At 57.1% G+C, this 20,230-nt stretch overlaps 1 protein-coding gene across 1 annotated transcript in view; it reads left to right on the top strand.

Annotated features, from left to right (window-relative positions):
- Positions 1-20,230, top strand: part of CAMK2B (calcium/calmodulin dependent protein kinase II beta) — a gene marked incomplete in the record, with an annotated part of 80,771 nt that overhangs the window by 8,755 nt on the left and 51,786 nt on the right. The window contains 1 exon segment of the mRNA XM_088018652.1: positions 17,891-17,985. Within this exon segment, the coding sequence (XP_087874778.1) occupies positions 17,891-17,985 (95 nt within the window).

The following is a 20,230-nucleotide window of genomic DNA, read 5'->3' as shown; positions in this document are numbered from 1 at the left end:
CCTCTGTTAACGCACTACAGGAAGTTCTAGCCAGGACAGTTAGGCAAGTAAAAGAAAAGGCACCCGTATTGGAAAGGAATGGGTAAACCTATCTCTGGGTTTGCAGTTGACATCGTCATATATATAGAATATCCTAAGGAACTCCCGGGAGGGCTATGGGAACGAAAAATAAATTCAGCAAAGTTGCAAGATACAAGATCAAGATATAAAATTCCGTTCTATTTTATTACACTAGCAATGTTCGATCCCAAGATAAAATTAGGAATTAAGAAAATTCCACTCACAATAATATCTAAATAAAATACTGAGTAATACATTGATAAAAGGAGTGCAAGAACTTGAGCACTGAAAACCACAAACTACTGTTGGAAGAAATTTGAGAAGACCTAAGAAAACGGAAAGACATCCCATGTTCATGGACTGGAAGACTGAATATTGTTAAGGCACTGGGATGCTGCAAATTGACCTACAGATTCCATGTGATACCTGTCAAAGTTCCAGCTGCCTTTAAAGAAATCGATAAGCTGATCCTGAAATTCATATAGACATGTGAGGGGACCCAGAAAGAGCCAGACCATTCTTGAAAAGGAAGAACAATGTGGAAGGACTCACACTTGCTAATTTCAAAACTAGGGGCGCCTGGCTGGCTCAGTCGGGGAAGCATGTGACTCTTGATCTCAGGGTTGTGAGTTTGAGCCCCACACTGGGGGTAGAGAGTGCTTAAAAAATCTAATTATACAGGCACAGCAATCAAGACAGTGTGGGTACTAGCGTAAGGATAAACACATAGATGAGTGGAATAAGACTGAGAGTCTAGTATGAACCCAGACATCTTGTGGTCATTAGATTTTTGACAAGGACAAGAAGACACTTCAATGGGGAAAGATTATGGTCTTTCCCCACTATGGTCCATTCAACAAATAGGCAGCTGGGTGTCCATGTGCAAAAGAATGAAGTTGGAACCCTACCTAACACCATAACACTATGATCTCAAAATGGATCATAGACCTAATCGTAGGACCTAAACCCATTAACATTCTTGGAAGAAAACATAGGATGAAATCTTTGTGATCCAGGATGTGGCAGTGGTTTCTTAGGTACAACACCAAAAGCACGAGCAACAAAAGAAAGAGGGGACATGATCAGCATTAAAAAGTTTTGTGCTTCCAAGGACGCCCTCAGGAAAGCGAGAAGACAGTCCGCAGAATGGGAGAGGATATTTGCTCATCACATCTCCGACAAGGAGTTTGTATTTATACTAGTCCAAGAATACACTATCTAACAGTAGGAAGACAGACAACCCAATTAGAAATTGGGCAAAGGACTTGAATAGACATTTCTCCAAAGATGTCCAAGTGCACGATGAGCGGACGAAAAGAGTCATTTGGGAAAATGCCAATGAAAACCACAAGCGGATACCACCTCACTCCCACCAGGATGGTGAGCATCACGAAGGCTGATGGTGGCCAGTGTCGGTGAGGGTGTGGGGTTGAAGCCTTCACACGCTGCTGGTGGGAACACATGCTGCTGGTGGAAGGCCGTTCCTCCAAATGTTCCATTCCTAGACGTGCACCCAAGAGCTAGGAAGGCCCAGGTCCGCACAAAACCCTGCTCCTAGTAGCCGGAACCCTAACAGCCAGAGAGTGGAAGCCACCCGAATGCCCATCGGCTGTTGAATGGGTGAAGAGAACGGGTTGTGCCCACATGATGGAGAAGCACTCGGGCATAAAAAGAGATGAGGTCTAGTGCATCTGGTGCATGGCCCGGCCTGGGGGAGCATGGAAAGAAGCCAGTCTGGAGGCCCACGTGTCATATGGTTCCGTTACCTGACCCGTCCGGAGCAGGCAGCTCGTGGGCACAGGGGGCAGCGCGGGGTGCAGGGGTGCAGGGGGGAGGGCGGCGGTCGGGCGCGGTGCATCCCCGGTGATGGAAATGTAAGCTTAGCTTACACAGTAAGTGGTGACGGACAGACGGCTCTGTGCTATAGTAACAACCATTGAATTATACACATGAAGTGGGTGAATTGTTTGGTTCATGAATTATATCTCAATAAAGATGTTTAAACCTAAATAAAACCGATGTAGAAAAAAAGAGAGAACTCTAGCATCTGGCTCTCAACCCCCAAATTGCTGGGAAGTGAGATTCACAGGGAGAGTGGCTCTGGCTGGCCGCTCCCTGGTGCTGTCACCGCGGTGCCTGAGGCGGGGCTGTGGCCCAGCCGCCGTGGGCCGCCCCCGTGGCCCTCCGCCCGCTCACTGTCTCCCACACTGGGGCACCTGTGGAGGCAGTGGAGGGTGGAGGCCTAGAGGCTGGACAGAGGCTGGAGCCTCTTGTTCTCCGTGTTTCTGACGCCAGCCCAGCTGGCGCTGGTCCACAGCGGTCTCAGAGCAAACAGAGCGGCATGACGGGGGCCAAGGCCCACGCGCCTGGTTCTGGAAGACACCGTGCTGGTGGGAGGCCTGCTCTCCTGCCTTTGGAGGGGCGGCTCCCCTAGAGGCGGTGGGGAGGGTGGATCCCAGTGGGTGTGGTGACAGGCGTGGGCGGTGGAGGGGGACCTGCTGTCAGCAGGATTGGCCATGACAAGTGGACGAGGGCCGGAGTAGGGCTGGTGGGGACCCCAGAACCCAGGTTCTGTTATTCCTTTTTTTTTTTTTTAAGATTTTATTTATTTATTCATGAGAGAGAGAGAGAGAGAGAAGCAGGCTCCCAAGGAGCAGGGAGCCCGATGCGGGACTCGGTCCCAGGACCCTGGGATCATGCCCTGAGCCAAAGGCAGACGCTTAACGACTGAGCCGCCCAAGCGCCCATGGTTCTGTTATTCCTGAGTATGTGGCTGCCTCCCCGGGCCTCAGCGGGGCTCTCTCCCTTCTTCCCTTCCTGTGCCTCTCCTTACCTCCTTCCCCTCTCCCCTGCCCATCTTCCAGGCTCCCGCTGTCCCCAGGCACCCTCCGAGGTGTCCCCCAACCCAGGAAGGCCCAGGAACCCCCAGCTCCTCCGGAGCAGGGCCTGGGCTGGGGTGCTCTCAACTCGAATCCAGCTGCCAGGTGCCACGTGGGATGAGGGTCCTCCAGCCCCTCTGGACACCCACATAGGGGAGGGCACCTCCGAAACACTTCGCTTTTGGGTTCTTCCAGGGAACTCTGTGCCCCCCACCCCAGCTCTGCGTTCGGGCGCTCCACTGGCTTCTGTCCTCAGTGGCCCTGGACTGTCCCATCCAGGACTCCTGGGCCAGGGCCTTGTGCCTCGGGGGCCCTCCCCGGCCGTCTGCGTGGGGCCCTCCCGGCAGCACTGGGACTTGTGGGGTACACACCTTCGGGGTGCCTTCCCAGCCCTGTGGCCAGCCAGGACTCTGGAGGACGGGAGCAAAAGCCGTCTTGACCACCTGCCGGTCAGTCTGCCTTGTGCGGGGTGTTCACGCCCAGCCCCTGGCTGTTGCGTGTGCTGCCAGGCTCTGCGGTGCTGACCGATGATGCGCGGTCCCCTCCCATTGCGGGGGGGCCCGGGGGGGCGGGGCCGGGTTTGTCCCTCTCTGTCCCTCCCCCTCCGCCTTCCCTGCCCTTGAAGGGTCCTTCGGGGTCCCGCTTGATGCCGTCCTAGGGAGCACGCCTTCTCCTGCCCCGCAGTCCTCAGCAGCCCCTGGGAACGGGGCGCGGCGGGCTTCGTGGCCCCTGACCGCGCGCGGGGCGTTGAGGGGCCTCCCTCGGGGTTGAGCTGCTGTTCTGAGTGTCAGGACGTCCGCTTCCTGGCCTCGTCCGCGTCTTCTGTGCTGCCCGCCGTGGGGTCCCCGCCTCCGTCCCCACAGCGGTGCATCCTGCCTCAGAGCCCCGGTGGGAAGCCAGCCCGGCGCTCCCGGGCCCAGAGCAGCGGGCGGGGCCCAGACCCCGAACAGCCCGCGGGTGGGCGGGGCCTCGCGGGGCACGCCCCGGCGGGGGCGGGTTCCCCTTCGTGCTGCCGGGCGGCGGGCGGACTGGACCCCTCGCAGCCCCAGCTGTGGTGAGGGTGGGTGCGGGTGTGCAGGGAGCCAGCCCCGGAGCCGCCCGTCCCGGTCCAGGCTGCGGCAGGGCACAGCCACCCACGGCCCTACCCCCTGTCCCCCGGGTGCCATCCCGGTCCCGAGGTCTCCGGTGGCGGCAGCATTTCTCCGGGGGCTGGGAGGAGGAGCCAGCTCAGCGTCAGAGACCCCGCCCCCCGCCCCCGACTCCCAGTGCAGCGTGGTTGGCGCTGTGGGCCGGCCGCTCTTCTGCGCCCAAACCGGGGAGCCCGTGGGGCGGGTGGGGCCCCTGGGGCCGAGCAGCGGCCGCGCCCGTGCCGGGCCGCCCACCGCAGACGCTTGCTCCTGTCCGTCCTCTCGTGGTCGTGCGCCCTGGACCCTCCCCGAGTTCTTCAGACGCGTGTGCGCGGAGCACAAGGTTGGGCTTGTCACGTGTACAGAGGGAAGACTTCTTAAAAACCTGGTTGTCCAGAAAGCATCGCAAGTACCAGTTTCTCTCCGTCCTTCTTGATGATTTCTCAGAGACTGGGCTGCGTACCCTACCAGGACAATTTACTGTGAGATGCCCACGGCATAGCACCCCCGTCCTCGTGAAGTGAAGTGCACACTTCAGTGGCGTTGAGCACATCCACTTTGGGGGCGGCCACCACCACAGGCCGTCCCTAGCACTTTCTCCTCTGCACTGAAGCTCTGTCCCCGTGAGACACTAGCCCCCATCCGCCACCCCCACCCTGGTGTCCACCATCTCCTCTCCGTCCCTGTGGATTGGACGCCTCTCAGCACCTCCCAGAATGGGAACCCTACGCTGTGTCCTGTGTGTGTGGCTCATTCCACTCAGCATCGCGTCCTCCAGGTTCCATCCACACTGGAGTAGGTGGCAGAGTGTCCTTCCTCTTCCGGGCTGAGGATGGATCACGTTCTGTTCATCTGTTGGTGGACGTTCTGGTTGTTTCTGTCTCGCAGCTGCCGTGAACACGTTGTGCAGAGGACATTTTTTAAAAGACACTCATGTGGTCTCCTTCTGGGCACAACTTCGCAAACCTGGGCTGTGTGGCCGTGGGCCTCCATGGAACCTCTCTGGTCTCAGTCCCCCCTCTATAACCGGGACGGTTGGGGCAGAGACTTTCTGGGGTCTCTCCTGACCCTGTGTGTTGGTTCTGTGGAAATCCACACCTCTGCTACGAAACCTGCCACAAAACTCACCTGTCAGTTGCTCAGGGGCCCATAAGCCAATCACATGGACGTGTGCATTCCTCGAGAATAAAACTTAAGAGGGATGAGTTCTGATTGACCTGAAACATAAAACAAAAACAAGTCTGGAAAGCTCTAATTGATACACACTTTGCGAGAAAAGCCCACGTCACTGTAAGCTGCTGATCCCCTCTGGCCTCTGCCACCGTGAGGTGGACAGTGGGCTCGGTGCTTGGGGAGCTTGTGCGGAGCAGCTGGCGTGTCCCCCGAGCAGCGGGGACACTGGCCGTCCCTGTCGCTGCCCCTCCTATGGCGGCTGCTGCAGGAGCGGCCTGGGCAGTAACTGCAGGGTTGCCAGGGGTCCCTGTCCCTGACTGCCTGGCACTGTGTCACTGGGGCGGCTGTGACTTGGCCCCTGTGGAGCCCCAGCCAGAAGGAAGTCCCAGGTGCCGTTTTGTGGGGAGCCATCACTGCTGCAGTCGTGTTTCTTCCCGGTGGGCTTTCGGATCTGTCCTTGGTCACACTGGCAGGGCAGTGACACAGACCTCTTTCCAGGGAGGGGTGCCAGGCCCATCCCAAGGGTGGGGACATGAAGCCGGGCTCAGGCACTGTTGGGGGCAGCCCCTGGGCATGCAGTGGGACATGGAGGCACAGGGTAGGCCGGAGGCTGGGAGCACCCTCTCTTGAGAGCACAGTGGCCTGGACGTGATGTCATTGTCCCCAGGCAGGGCAGGCGGCCTCAGCACGAGGCGCCCAGGACCCTCTGTGGCCACCTGCACCTGCTCCCTCGGGGCCTTTGCTGGACTGTCCTGGGCCCACCGGGCCTGGCGGTCCCTGGAGGGCAGAGACCATGGGCCGGTGCCTCGGGGTGTGTACCCTTGCCCTGGCGGTCCCCTTGGACACTCCCCACTGCAGTTTTCCTTTTGGACCAGGCTTTCGAGGGGGAGGACCTTTTGCAGTTCCCACATGCCATGTCTCAAACTACCCCCTGAGCACCCTTTTGGAGACACCGTGGCAGGTCCCAGAGTCCCCCAGGTGTGTGCTACCAAGATTCAGGCGAGGTCACGGCTCCGCGGCCACATGGTTCTATGATGATTAGCCATGTCTTAAAAATACAGAAGTGTTTGGGGCGCCTGGCTGGCTCAGTTGGTTGAGCGACCGCCTTCGGCTCAGGTCGGGATCCTGGAGTCCCGGGATCGAGTCCCGCATCGGGCTCCCTGCTCAGCGGGGAGTCTGCTTCTCCCTCTGACCCTCCCCCCTCTCATGCTCTCTCTCTCTCTCTATCTCATTCTCTCTCTCAAATAAATAAATAAAATCTTAAAAAAATACAGAAGTGTTTATAGTAACTTGTGGGCAGAATGACTTGGTGCTCTCTGTCCAAGCCCCAAGCAAGATGGAGGCTCAGGATGTGGCACCCCGGCTTTGTCCCCGAAGCCCCCACAGCTGGAGCCAGGGGGAAGTCTAGTGCTTCCAGGAACCTCTGTGGTCCTCCGTCCCTGGTAATTCAGGATGGCTGCCCTCTGCCTGTGGGCCATGTGGGTTTGCCCGGTAATTACAGGCAGCACCCTGTAGCACTTGATCGGGGTGCATTGCCTCGTGGGGAGCGGGGGGTGCCTGGCACCCCAGATGTGTGCAGGAGGCCGGTGAGGCAAGGCCATCTCTCTGTGCCTCGGGATGCAGGCAGGGCCCGGGGACACCGCACGTCCCTTTCTCCACATCTCCCACCCGCCCTGGTCCTCGTAGAGTGGACATGGGGACATGCCAGGGAGGGGTGCAGGCACTGAGGGTCCGGGGTAATATGAGGCAGGGCGGGTGCCGCCTGCACGCAGGTGTGGTGAAAGCTCTGGGCCTCTCCAGGCCTGGCGGGGCTTCCCTGTCCTGTCCCAGCGTCACTGTGTCTGTGCTTGGCGCCCGGCTGATGACCAGCTTCCACGGCGAGCTGGAATCCCTGCCGTCCGGGTTCTGGGAGCGAGGAGGAGCAGACGCAGGCCCTGCCCCTGCAGTGTCCAAGTGCATTTTAGGGCACAGAACAAAACTCGCCTTGCTCCTCCCTGGAGCGTGTGAGGAACCTGCCCCCTTCAGGTGGGGCCCCAGGGGCTGCCCATGGTGAAGGGGTGATGGCCTCCCACAGAGGAGCTGCTACAGCTCGGAAGAACTCAGCCCAGATCCCACTGACATGGGGCTGACGGTGCAAGCAGGCAGCTCAAGGGGCAAGAAGTGCAAGCTCCTGGTGGAGCCCCAGGCACGCCGCCTCACCCTGAGTCCACTGGGGGCTTCAGGCGCATGGACGCTTCTCCCGGGTGGCCCAGCCGCCGGCCTCCAGGCTCAGCGCTCCTGCTGCCAGGGACACAGGCCCTGGGAGCCGGGGGGCTCTGAACTAGCTGAGGCCTCCCCACGCCTGCAGGAGAGGAACCCCAGAGACACAGCACCTCCTGCCCCACCTCTGTCCTTATTTTGGCCTTTGCTTGATGCATACCTGGTGCTCGGGTTCGGTCCGTGGCTTCTGCAAGGCCCCAGTGTGGTTGTGGCTGGAGATTCCTGGAGAATGTGGGTTACCTGAGAGAAGGGGGCAAGGCCAGTGGGGGACGGAGGTGGTGAGCGGACAGCACGCAGGAAGCCCAGACCGGCTGGATGGAGGGCAGACCTTTTATTTCCTTTTCTTGTCTTAGTGAATCAGCTAGGATTCCCAGTATGATGTTGAAAAGGAGTGATGAAAAGGCACATGTTCTCCTTGTACCTGATCTTAGAGGAAAGCATCTACTTTCTCTCCAAAAGTATGAGGTTCGTTGTAGGTTTTTTGTAGATTCTTGCTAAGGACTAACCTGTGGCCCGCCCCTCCAAGTTCAGAGGCTGAAGCCCAAGCCCCCAGTGCCACTATTTGGAGATAAGATCTTTAAGGTTAAGGTTAATTGAGGTCCTAAGAGTGGGTCCCTGATCAAATAGGATTCGTGTCGTTATACGAAGAGACACCAGAGAGCTCACCTGCTCTCTCTCCATGCGCCCCCACCGAAGAAAGGCCTTGTCGACGTACAGGGAGATGGTGGTCACTGATGAGTCAAGAGAAGAGAGCTCACATAAGAACCCAGACCCTGCTGGACCTTGGTCTTGGACCTCCAGCCACCAGATTTGTGAGAACATAAATTCCTGTTTTTTAAGCCACGCAGAACACTGCTAATACACTGTTTTTTATCAAGTTGGGATAGTTCCCCCCTGTTCCTAGTTTGCTGAGAGTTTTTATTATGAATGGATGTTGGATGTTGTCAAATGCTTTTCTGCATCTTATCAGTAGATAAGATCACATGATTTTCCTTTTAAATCAGTTGGTGTGATGGGTTATGTTAGTTGGTTTTCAGATGTTGAACCAGCCAGCCTTGCGTAACAGGGATAGATGCTCCTTGGCCATGGTGTATAATCCTATTTATGCATTGTTGGATTCTATTTACTAATAGTTTGTCGAGAATTTTTGCATCTCTATTCATGAGAGAGATTGGTCTGGAGTTTCCTTTTCTTATAATGTCTTTGGTTTTGGTTTTTGGGTAGTGATGGCTTCACAGAATGAGTTAGGAAATAATCCCTCTGTTTCTTCTTTTTTTGGGAAGAGATTGTAGAGAATTGGTATAACTTCTTCCTTAAGTGTTTGGTAGAATTCACCAGTGAACCCACTGGAACCCACTAGAGTATCCATTTGGTATTCTACCAAACACCACTGGGCCTGGTGCCTTCTGTTTGGGGAAGGTTATTAATTATTGATTCAGTTTCTTTAATAGATATAGGCCTCTTCAGACTGTCTGTTTCTCCTTGTGTGAGTTTTGACAGATTATGTCTTTCAAGGAATTGGTCCATTTCATCTATGTTATCAACTTTTGGGCATAGAGGTGTTCATAGTATTCCTTTATTTCCTTTTAATTTCTGTGGGATGAGTGCTGGCCCCTTTCATCTCTGGTATTAGCAATTTGTGCCCTCTCCCTTTTTTCTTATCCTGGCTGAAGGCTTATCAGTTTTATTGATCTTTTCAAAGAATCAGTTTTGGTTTCATTGATTTTCTCTATTTCCTGTTTTCAATTTCTTTGATTTCTTCTCTTTTATTACGTCTGCTGCTTACTTTGGATTTAATTTGCTCTTCTTTTTCTAGTTTCCTAAGGTGGAAGCTTAGATTATTGATTTTAAGTATCCTTTTCTACTGTATGCATTCAATGACACAAATTTTCTTCTAAGCACTGCTCTTAGTATATCCTGCAAATTTTGTTAAGTTTTATTTTCATTTAGTTAAAATACTTACGATTCTTGATATTTTTTTCTTTGATCCATGTGTTTTTTGGAAGTGTGTTGTTTGATCTTCATGTATTTTGGGGTTTTCCAGCTATCTTTCTGGTTTTGTTTCCAGTTTAATTCCACTGTGATCTGAGAGCATACTTTGTATGATTTCTCTTCTTATAAATTTGTTAAGGTGTGTTTTATGGCCCAGAATGCGGTCTGGGTGGATGTTCATGTGAGCTTGAGAACAACGTGTATTCTGCTCTTGCTGGATGAAGCCGTCTGTTGATGTCCAGTAGATCCAGCTGATGGATGGTGCTGGTGAGTTCGGTGATGGCCTTCGCAATTTTCTGCCTGATGGGCACGTCCGCTTCTGATGGACGGTGTCGTAGTCTCCAGCCATGATCGTGGATCCATGGACTGCTTGCAGTTCTATCAGTTTTTGCCCCGTGTCGTTTGACACCTTCTCTTTTAGTGTTCACATTAAGGATTGTTATGTCTTCTTAGAGAAATGACTGCCTGATCATGGTGTGAGGCGCCTCTTTAACCTGATAACTCCCCTTGCTCGAGTCTGCTGTGTCTGAAATCAATATGGCTGCTCCTGTGTTCTCCATCCCTTTGTCTTTTTTTCTTGTGATAAAAGACACATAATACAAAATTTACCATTTTAACCACGTTTAAGCATCCCGTTTCAGTCGCGTGGACATTAGCAGTGTTGCACAACCATCACCACCATCTCTCCAGAACTGTTTTGTCTTCCCAAAGTAACTCTGTCCCCGTTAAATAATCCCATTGTGCTCCAACCCTCCAGACCTCGCTATGTCCGCTGGGCCGGTGCCCATCTTATTCCCGTCACCTCTGCTGCCTTGAGCCCTCCAGGAAACTTTTCAAGGACGTCTGTAGCCTGGGACCCAGGGGAGCGCAGCTGTGGTAGGGAAGGGTGCTGGCCCTGGGCTGTACTGCGGGAGGTGGTGTGAGCCGTGGGACTGAAATCGAACACCTGCAGGCACATGTCAAGGTCGGGTGCTCTTCATCTGCGTGGGACTGTACGACCTTGGTGGGACTGCATAAAGTCACGATATGCTTAGTCCCCACCGTGCGTACTTACGCCTGGATCTCGTCAGGGCATGTGGCACAAGTGGTCAGGCGGGGCCCTGCAGGGTTCTTCCTCTGAGCTGCGCCCACAAGACTCCAAGTGAAGCCACTGCCCTTCTCGTGTTTGGGTATGTGTCCGTGGGTGCGCTGTGGACACCAGCTGGCCGGCCGGTGGTGTATCTGTCCTGCCTTGACGTTTCTAACTTTGTGGAATTCTTCTTCCACAAGAAGAAGACTAATATATATCTTCAAAGACTAATATATATCTTGCAAAACTGCTTTTGCATCATTATCCAATACACCGTGTGTGGTCAGAGGGTGGATAATATTATATCTTCACTTTATAGATGGGGAGACAGTCTAAAAAAAAAAAAGAAAGTCAAACCACTTTTAAATGACTGTCCCAGGGCAGAACCTAGTCTTTCTGACTCAGAGTAGACTATTCTTCCCTCTAAGGGCTGAGTCTCGGAGGCTTGAAGATAAATTGATATGGAACATTTGTAAAGGACAAAAGCAAATAGAAAGGTCCATAAAATGATAAACAGCACAAATTGGCTGTTGTTAATTGGATGCTAATTAAACACAACTAAAAAAATATATGTCACTGTAGGGTTTGGCTTGGCTGAGAGAAGTAGCAATCAGAGGGTAAGAACTTGCCATGGAATCCCAACGTACTTGACCTACTGCTTTCTGCCCATATGTGCCCTTCATCCCCTCCTGGCACTTCATCTACTCCTTTTCAATGCCACGCAGAAGACGCTTGTTGCTGGACTTCAGTGCGTCTCCTAAGTTTCAGAAAGGGCTCAATATTAAGGCCCTCATGAGACTTCTTGAATAAGATTTCTAATGGTGAAATAATTAGGGAAAGGCTGTACCTCATACTCCCTAGTTGGACACTCCTAGTACAGATGACCATATTAAAGGCTCTGAGAAGTCCTGCAATAAAAAAAGAAAGGAAGGGAGGAAGGAAGGAAAATCCCGTTTAACTTACTGGTTCTCAAACTTATTTGCCTACCGAGCCCCATTTGTACCTACCATCTGTTAACTTCCTGTGGAGATAATATTTGAGGAACGTCATTTGGGAAATGTTTGCCTGGTGCACACAGTGGCACATTAGGCAGAATTGAGGGCCAGTGTGTGTTGGGAGTTGAATTAATGGTGTCTCCTCAGAATTCACATGTTGGACTGCTAACCCCGGGGTCTCAGAATGTGGCCCCCGACAGGGTCATTGCAGATGTAACGAGTTAAGATGAGATCATCCTGGTGTAGGATGACCCCTCATCTAATATGACTGTGTCTTTCTAAAAAGGGGAAATTTGGACAGAGACATGCACACAGGGAGAATGACATGTGAACATGAAGGCAGAGACCAGGGTGATGCTTCTACAAACCAAGGAGCACCAGAGATCTCCAGCAAACCCCCAGAAGCTGGGGGGAGGCCTCAGCTGACCCTCCCTCACGGCCTCAGAAGGAACCGGCACCCTGATCTTGGACTTCTGGCCTCTGGACCTGACCTTTCTGCTGTTTAAGCCACCAGCCTGTGGTGCTTGGCTAAGGTGGCCCCAGGACACTAGCACAGCAGGGGCCGGGCAGAGCTTTAGTTTCTTGCTGGGGTTCAGAGGTCCGGGATTCCAAGGGCCTGAGAAAGGCCAGGGTTGGACACTGGGGCAACCGAAGAGCAAGCATTTCCATCGCTGGTGTTGTAAGTTGTTGCAAATCAACAAATGGCCCAGCTATTGTGCCTTAATAACTCTGTGGAGATAACCGATGTTCACGGTAGGCCATTTATGAGGAGGGAAATCAGACGCATCCCAAATGCCCACCAGATGAGAAAGTGCTCGGAGACCCCTGGAGGGAGTGCTCTCTGCTCCCAAGAGGACAAGTCATGATCTAGGTCAGAAAGTGGGGATTGTGTGTGGGGTGACGCGCAACATAGAAGGCAGTCCACAAACCAGGCTCTCGCACACGTGGCTCGCGTGGATGCTGCCGAGGCCACGGGGATGTGGGTGTTCACAAATAGGATGAAATGCTGTCCACGCTGGTCTCCAGCCAGGCTTCTTTAGGCCCGCTTCCCCATTTCCTCCCTCAGTGGGACACGGTCCCCAGAGTGAGAGCCATCCTATCGGTGGGGATAGGCAGCCCTCGTGGGCCTGGGCCCTGGACGTCACTCCCGCAGCTGGACCTGGAGCTCCTGCCCAGCGAGACACATGCTCGCCCAAATCCTGTTGGGGACCCAACCCCAGGGCAGGGGAGGCAGGGGAGGCAGGGGAGACTGGGGAGGCTGACGTACCCTCCTGGCTTCCCCGGGTCGGCGTCCTCTGCTAAAGCAGTTTGCAGCCACCACGCATCATGCTGTGGGAGAGTTGTTCAGAGCTTTCCGGAGGGAGGAGAAAGCAAAACATGAACAGCAGGGGACTCCACCAACAGGTCACGAAGGTGGGTCCCCTTCAATGTGTTCTTTAATCTTGTTGATTCCATTTTCTGCTGGGAGCATGGATTATGTTTATTATTATTATAAGCAGGAAGATACATAAAAAACAGCAGTCTCGGCCCTCCCTTTCATGTAGAAGTTAATGTTTTCCGCCCATTTAGTTAAGTCAAGATTGAAACTATAAAAGGGACAGGGACCCCTGTCATTCCAAAGAGCTCGTTTCAGTCAGAGATAGGGAAAGAGCAGTACGCTGACACACAAATAAATAGCTTGATTTAGTTTAAATGAAGGAGAATGAACAAGTGAAGGGTCTCCCTGGCTGGTGGGTGGGGCTGCGCCTGGGCTCTGGCCTGGACCCCCCTGAGCTGAGCCTGTCTGGGGCTGGCCGGGCGCGGGAGAAGGGCCGGGTAGGGTCTCGGGCGGGTTTCCGATCCCCCACTTAGGAGTCTGCAGCGGGAGATAAAACTGCAGGACCAGCCAGGTGCTGCTGCTGCCTGCCCTGCCTGTTCCAGAAAGATCGTCTCGGCGATCTGCCGGCGGCCGTGGGCTCAGGAGGGCCATTTCCATCCAGAGCGGACCTCCATCCGCGACTGTGGGGGTGCCTTTACCAAACAGATAACGGTTTTGTCCTTTGTTTTGACTCGAGGCTTTTGGCTTTGTTCGGCTGTAAACTTTGAGACCCCGCGGAAATACAGCGGCCTATTGCAGGGATTGAGGCGGGTGCGGACGTGGGCCGCAGCTAAGCTCGCAGCGGGGAAGGCCCGTCGCCCGGGGCACCCGGGGGGGTGGGGCACCTGTGCGGTGTGGGCTAGACCTCCGACTCGTCCCAAAACCCGGCGAGTCCGCCGCTCAGCCGTGCAAATGAGCCCAGGCGTGGAGGGCGGAATGAGGCGGGGAGCGCCCCGGGTTGGGGCGGCCCGAGAGGGGCAGCCGTCGCTGCCCCCCGGTGTCTGCCCTGAAACCGGGTGAGAGCTGAGCCGCCCCGCCGAGAAGCAGGGGCGGGAGCAGCAGGGGCGAGGTGAGTGGTTGACAGGGGCAGGGGGCGGGGCCGCGGGGCCGGGGCCGCGGGAGGCCGACAGAGGGGGCAGGGCCAGTAGAGGCGGGGCGGGCGGGACGGGCGGGGCCGGCTCTGCAGGCGGGGCGGGGGCGTGGCCTCAGGGGCCGTGGCCGACAGGGGCGTGATTTTTCAGGGGGCGGGGCGGGCAGAGGCTGGTTCCGTCTGGGCGGGTGGGCAGGTGGGCAGGTGCTCAGGTGCTCAGGTGGGCAGGGCGGGCGGAACAGGGAGGGGCAAGTCCTCCCGGCCAGGTGCGGCGGGGAGCAGGCGCGGTGGCGGCCACAGGTAATGCGCGTCAGGGGCAGGGTGCATGTGGCGTTTGGGGGGGCGGGCATGTGGGGGCAATTCAGAGACTGGAGGAAAGCGCGGGGCGGGACCTTGCTGCTGGGGCCACAGGTCGGGCGGGGAGGAGAGGGAGGTAAGTGAGGACGCGAGCCCTGCACCCCTGCGCTGACGGGCCCCTCACGGCCTGCTCGTTCACTGCGTCTGCCCCGTGAGATGAGTGGGTTTGCCTGTGCCGATGGAGAGGAAGGGGCGGCCCCCAGAAAGAGCGAGAGACTGGGACGGGGCTGGACTGCGGAAAGCAGGCAGGAGTGGATGGGGGGCATCTGCGGAGGGATGGAGGGCGTCTCCTGAGGGGCTGAGGCCGGGGGAACCCTGAGCAGAGTAGGAGGACACCGGTGTGGGGGGCCCACCCCCACCAGGATAGGCTCAGGGAGAGCCACAGACAGGCAGCAGAGGTGAAGGAGCAGCGGGTCCCTGGACTGCATCCAGGTGAGGCGACCCCGTGCTGCTAGAAGCTCCAGGGGCCATGGACCACGTGGCAGCTTGTAGGGGAGAAGCAGGGAGGGTGGGGAGCAGAGTGGAGAGGAGGGCCGGCCTGGTGGGCGACCCGCCAGTGGAGCTCAGAGTTCAACTTGAAAGTGATTTGAATCCAGTGTTCAGATCCTAGGGCCCCCGGGCAGCAAGGGCGTTATAGGGCTTTTAAAAGTCGAGTCAAGCTAATTAAAAAAGAGAAAATGTCCTTCGAGCCCTTGCTGGTTTGAAGGCTGAGAAGACGACCACAGGAGCAGAGAAGCCGTCCTGGGAGGTCAGAACAGAGACCTGGGCACTTGGTTGGGGCGTTGTCTCTCAATAATGATACATTTCTGGGGGCAGGATGTGGGGAGTCCCGAGGGTGGACGCTGCTGGCCTCACCCTTGTTCATCATGTCCCGGCTGTTGGGACCCCCAGCTCATGGCCCGAACAGCACGTGCTTCTCAGCATACTTGTGACTCTGGGGGATCTCCTTGCGCAGCGGCGAGGGGAGGAGGCAGCAGCAGCTCTGAGATGCCAGGCTGAGCCCCAGTCCAGGTACAGGGAGGGCAGGTGGCCCATCTGGGAGGTGCGGTTCCTGGCAGTCCTTCAGGGACAGCCCGGGGGAGGAGCAGATGCCTGGCGCGGGGCAGGAGATTGGGGGTCTGCAATGACCAGAGGCCGGAGGAGTGGTCGTCCCCTGGGGCCGCACGGCTTCCCTGTGCCCTGTTCTGCCCACCAGTGGGTCCGCGCAGGGAGTCCTCTGAGCGCCCGGCTTGCCTCTCCTGGCAACTTCCACAGCATCTACTGTTGGAGACCCGAGCCCCCCACCCAGCCCCCCCTGGACTGGGTTTTGATGGGCGTTGGGGTGCAGGTGCCCAATGGCAGACAGGGGAGGGGGCAGCTCTTTCTAGCACTTCCTCTAGGCCAGGCAACAGGGACTACCCCAAAGGGGCTCCCAGAGGAGCCCTCCCCTCACCTGGCAGGTGGGACCCTGGGAGAAAAAGACCTGTGTCCAGTGAGTTCCATTATTGAGTGCCTGCTGGATGCACTGTGCCTACTGCCTTCCTCATCCCCTCTGAGCCCAGCGTCTGGCCCCTGCCTGCCTGCCCCTGGCCTTACACAGATCCTCACCGTCCCAGGCTTAGAGCTTCTGAGGCCTGGGAGGGAAGCAGGCCCCCAGGACGTGGGGCAGAGGGGCAGTCTCAGGCAGGGTCCGCATAGCTGTCTGTCCAGAGAGTCCTTCTGGCTGGAGGCTCTCGGTCATCTTGTTCATGCACACTCTGCTGTGTGCTGGGTGGGATTCCCGGCTCACTGTTGTTTATTCCTGTGCCTACCCTGTCTGGTGGAAGGGCTTTATGGGCCCATCCCTGCTCCCAGAATGAGCCCACCTTGGTCCCCTGGGTGCCTCCCTCAACGGAGGGGGATACGGGCTCAGAGAGAGCGATGCGGTGTGGACAGAGCAGGATTTGAACCCAGACTGGCAGGAAGCTGCTGGCTTTCCCCCTGCCACGGGGGTCAAAACACCAACTTTCTTACTGTCTTCTTACACAGTGAGAAGGGTCCCAGGGGGCCAGGGACGTGGGGTGAGTAGTGCGTGTCCCCCAACCTGCCTGCCCCCCAGAAACAGCCACCGCCTGATTCTTCAGCTGACTTTGGAAAAGCAAAGATGCAGCCCTACGCACAACCATTGATTATAACGACCTGCTTCGTTAAGAAAATATTCAGATTTAGTGCAGTGTTTATTTTTTCCAAGGAAGTGAATAGTACATTTTGATGAAGTTTTATCTCAGCAAGGATCCAGTAGTGCCCCCTTATCGGGGGGGGGGACATGTTCCAAGGCCCCCGGCGGACGCCTGAAATCGCACATGGGTCTGAACCCTGTGGGTACCCTGTGTTTTCCCGTGTGTGCGTATCGATGGTTAAGCTTCATTTACGAATCAGGCTCAGTAAGAGCGCTCACGCAGGAGCGCAGTTTAAACAACAGGCCGTCAGAGAGGCTGTGTGAACATGGTCTCCGCCAAGCTGTCTTACGGACAGTTGCAAGGGGGTGACAAGCCCACGTGAGGAGGTGACCGGCGCAGGCTGGTGACACAGCGTGAGGCGGCCGCTGACCTTCGGATCGCACGTCCGGAGATCAAGCCCTTCCAGCTGAGCGCGGGGCAAAGCCAAGCCAGGACTGTCATATGGCAGGGGTTCTGCGTTGGTGACACTGCGTTTGCCTTTGCCCAGAACGGCTGTGGGGTCTCTGGCTGCGGGGCCCCTGGGGAGGAAGACAGTGGAGGGTCTGCCGCCTGGCCCAGCTCAGCCCCACGTGGCCCCTGCGCCCACCCGTCCCCAGTGGCCTCCCAGCTGGACTAAGACCCTTCCTGAGACATTTCCTGTTCCGGGCCCGACTCCCGCGGACCCGTCTGGCATTCTTAGGAAATGATCTAAAGCAGATGAGACCAGTGCTGGTGACAAGTGGACTACCACGCAGGACCTTCTGATGGGACCCACACGGCCTGCTCTCCGGTCTCTGGCACACCGCCCCCTCTCGGGGGTCAGTGTCTGTGGCTTGCCTGCAGGGCCTCTGGTGGTGGCCTCACAGCCGTAACCAGCTCTCTCGGGTTTCTCTCTGGGACCTCCACGCTGGTCCCCCCGTCCCTGCTCTCAGAAGCACCAGTGCTGCGTGGGACTTGCAGCTTCTGCTCTAACAGGGACCCGGGAGGGTCCCTAGCCTCCAGCTGGGCAGCTTAGTGGCATGATCCTTCTCCCTCCCTCTGAAACCTTTGATGAGTCCCAGCTGCACTGCCTGGAGCTAGGCCGGTTCCCGGCTCTGGGAGGACTTTGCTGGGCCTCACGGTTTGGTGCAGAGAGCCAGAAGATGCACGCTGGGAGGCCCCAGGCAGGCCCTCGGTCCAGCAAGGACCACAAGGCCACAGCCTCGCAGGTGCCCAGGATGCGCGGGCCAGGAGCATCTGGTGCCCCTGCCCCAAACAGATCTCTGCCCAGGCTGGGCTTTGGGGTCGGGTGCTGGATGCTCATAGGGACATTAATTGGCTCTCCTCTCTGTCTCTGTCCCCCATTTCCTCCCCAGGGGGGCCTTCTCTGTTGTCCGGCGCTGTGTCAAGCTCTGCACCGGCCATGAGTATGCAGCCAAGATCATCAACACCAAGAAGCTGTCGGCCAGAGGTAGGCATGGGCTGTGTCGGCGGGGTCCGGGCTCCTGCAGGCCCAGAGCTCGGCGGGACGTGAGTGGGGCCGGCAGCAGGGAGAGGGACCCATGCCCTCAGACCGGGGCTCACTCCTTGACTCTGGTTTGGGGGCTCATGGAGGGCTGGAGGTGGGGGCACTCGGAGGTCTGAAGACTTCTAGTGACCGATGCTGTGGGGCTGCCGGAACGACCCTTCCAGGTCCTCTGCACCAGGGAACGGTTTGCCAGCACAGGGCAGGGCTCTGGGTCTGTAAGCGGTGAGTGTGGTGCTGGGCGGGAGCCGGCCCGGGCACGCGGCTTCACCCCGCCCACCTTGCCCCTTCGGAGCCCTTGCTGGGTGGCAGCACAGGCTGGGCCCGCAGATGGAACCCTGCCCTCTTGGGGTCCGACAATGTTCCATGTGGTGGGGGTGCTACCCTGAGCAGGTGACTCTGAGTACAGACTCAAGGGAGCGAGGGGCTGGGATCTGGGGCAGGGATCCAGCAGGCCCCCCAAGGGACCTTTAGCACCATGGGGGTCCCATGGGTCCTCTGACCCCAGGGTCAGACAGGAGGAGGCCGGGTGACCCCCTGGGCAGAGAGAGTCAAGCGAGGTCCCCGGCCTGGTGCTGTCTCGCCTGCCAGGGGACCCCCATTTAGTGTTCAGACACAAGCCTGAGCTGAGATGCTCCTTCTCTGGCCAAAGAGGTGCTGAGCTTAGTATTGCTGGCCTGGATCCTGCCCGAGACTGTGGGGTCCAGTCTGTGGGGTCTGCCGGTCAGTCCAGTGGCCTGCTGGGCACGCAGCTGAGCCCACCCTGTGCGATTTCTTCAGGCCTCGGTGTTTCCAGGGGTGGGCACTCCTGTCCCAGCTCACGGTGAGGGGCCTGCAGTGCCTAGGTGGGTCAGTCCCATGTCCTCAGAGCTTGCTGCCCTTGTTGGGGCCTGAGGGCCGTGCAGGGGATGTGAGCAGGGAAACTCTGGGCAGATCCAGAAGCATAAGCTCCCAACCGTCCCTTGCAGACAAAGGACCTTTGGGAGCTGCTTGGGGGACTGTAGTGGGCTCTGCTGGCTTCAGTGGCCTGGCCGTGGTGGCCGGGCTGGGAGAGGGAATGCTGTGGATCTCCAGGCGACTCTGTGAGCCAGAGCAGCCCCCGGGCACGTGTGCCTGGATGAGGTGCTGCCGCTGAGCATGTCCTGATGCATGCAGGCATGCACGCACGCACGGTGCTCCCGGAGCGCAGGGGAGCTCCCGAGAAATCTGACATTGGGTGGGGGCACTGGTGGGTGCTGGCTTGCAGTGGTTTGGTAGGATATGTGTGCAGGTGTGGAGTCCCTAAGGCAGGAGGAACATAGGCTTGTTCCAGGCCACGGGAGGAGGGGAGGGAGCCCCCCTCAGATGTCCCCGAGACCAGTGAGGGAGCCCCTCCCACGTGCCTGGCACTGAGCAAACATCCACATGAGCCACTGCAACTCCATGTGTGTGACATGAGCACAGGGGAGGGCATGGAGCAGTAGGAGGGTCTTGAGGGATGAATAGGAGTTTGTGAGGCTCAAGCGGAGAAGGATGTGGGTATGTTTCTGTGGAATCATGCAGCTCCTCTGAAGTACTCTCACCCCCCTACCGTGGGTACCCTCAAAGTGCTCTACAGGTAGGGAGGGTCAGGACCAGCAGAAGCCTAAAATCGCAGGTGTGTTGGGAGAGTACCACCTGCTCATTCTGCCCCTGCAGGAGTGCACTTGCTCGCCCCTTCCTGACTGGACGGCCTGCTTTGCTGCCTCCGTGTCCCTGAGGCCAGGTCCCTGGAGCCCCTGCCAGTGGTGCGGCTGGGGAGCTGTGCAGAGCCTGGGGCTCCTGTCAGCCCTGCTCCGGGCCCATGTCCTCGCTGGGCACAGCCTGGGATGGGTGGCAGGAGCAGGGCTGCGGCCAGGGCCTGTGGGGAGCCAGAGCGGCTGGCCCGCCCCATCCTGCCTTCCCTCAGGACGGGGCGGGGGGGGGGCCCTGCTGCTTTGCCCCCCATGCTCAGGCCTCTGCACTGCCCAGCACTGGGGGGTCTGGGACATTTTTGTTTCCTGTGTCACTCTTTATGATGGAAATTTTCAAAATCCCTAAATATAGAGAAAGTGACAGAATGATCCCCCAGCTTCAACAGCTATCGACTCTCAGCCAATTTTGCTCCATCTGTAACCCCCCCGCCCCCATCCCGCAGCGCATCCCATACGGCCTGTCATTTTGCACATGGTGT

Source organism: Eumetopias jubatus, unplaced genomic scaffold, assembly GCF_037043125.1.
Source record: "Eumetopias jubatus isolate StellerSeaLion01/CBP00866 unplaced genomic scaffold, mEumJub1_p1.0 scaffold_14, whole genome shotgun sequence".
NCBI lineage: Eukaryota > Metazoa > Chordata > Mammalia > Carnivora > Otariidae > Eumetopias > Eumetopias jubatus.
The sequence above is the reverse complement of the archived record's forward strand: the minus strand, read 5'-3'. Positions and strand labels throughout refer to the sequence as shown.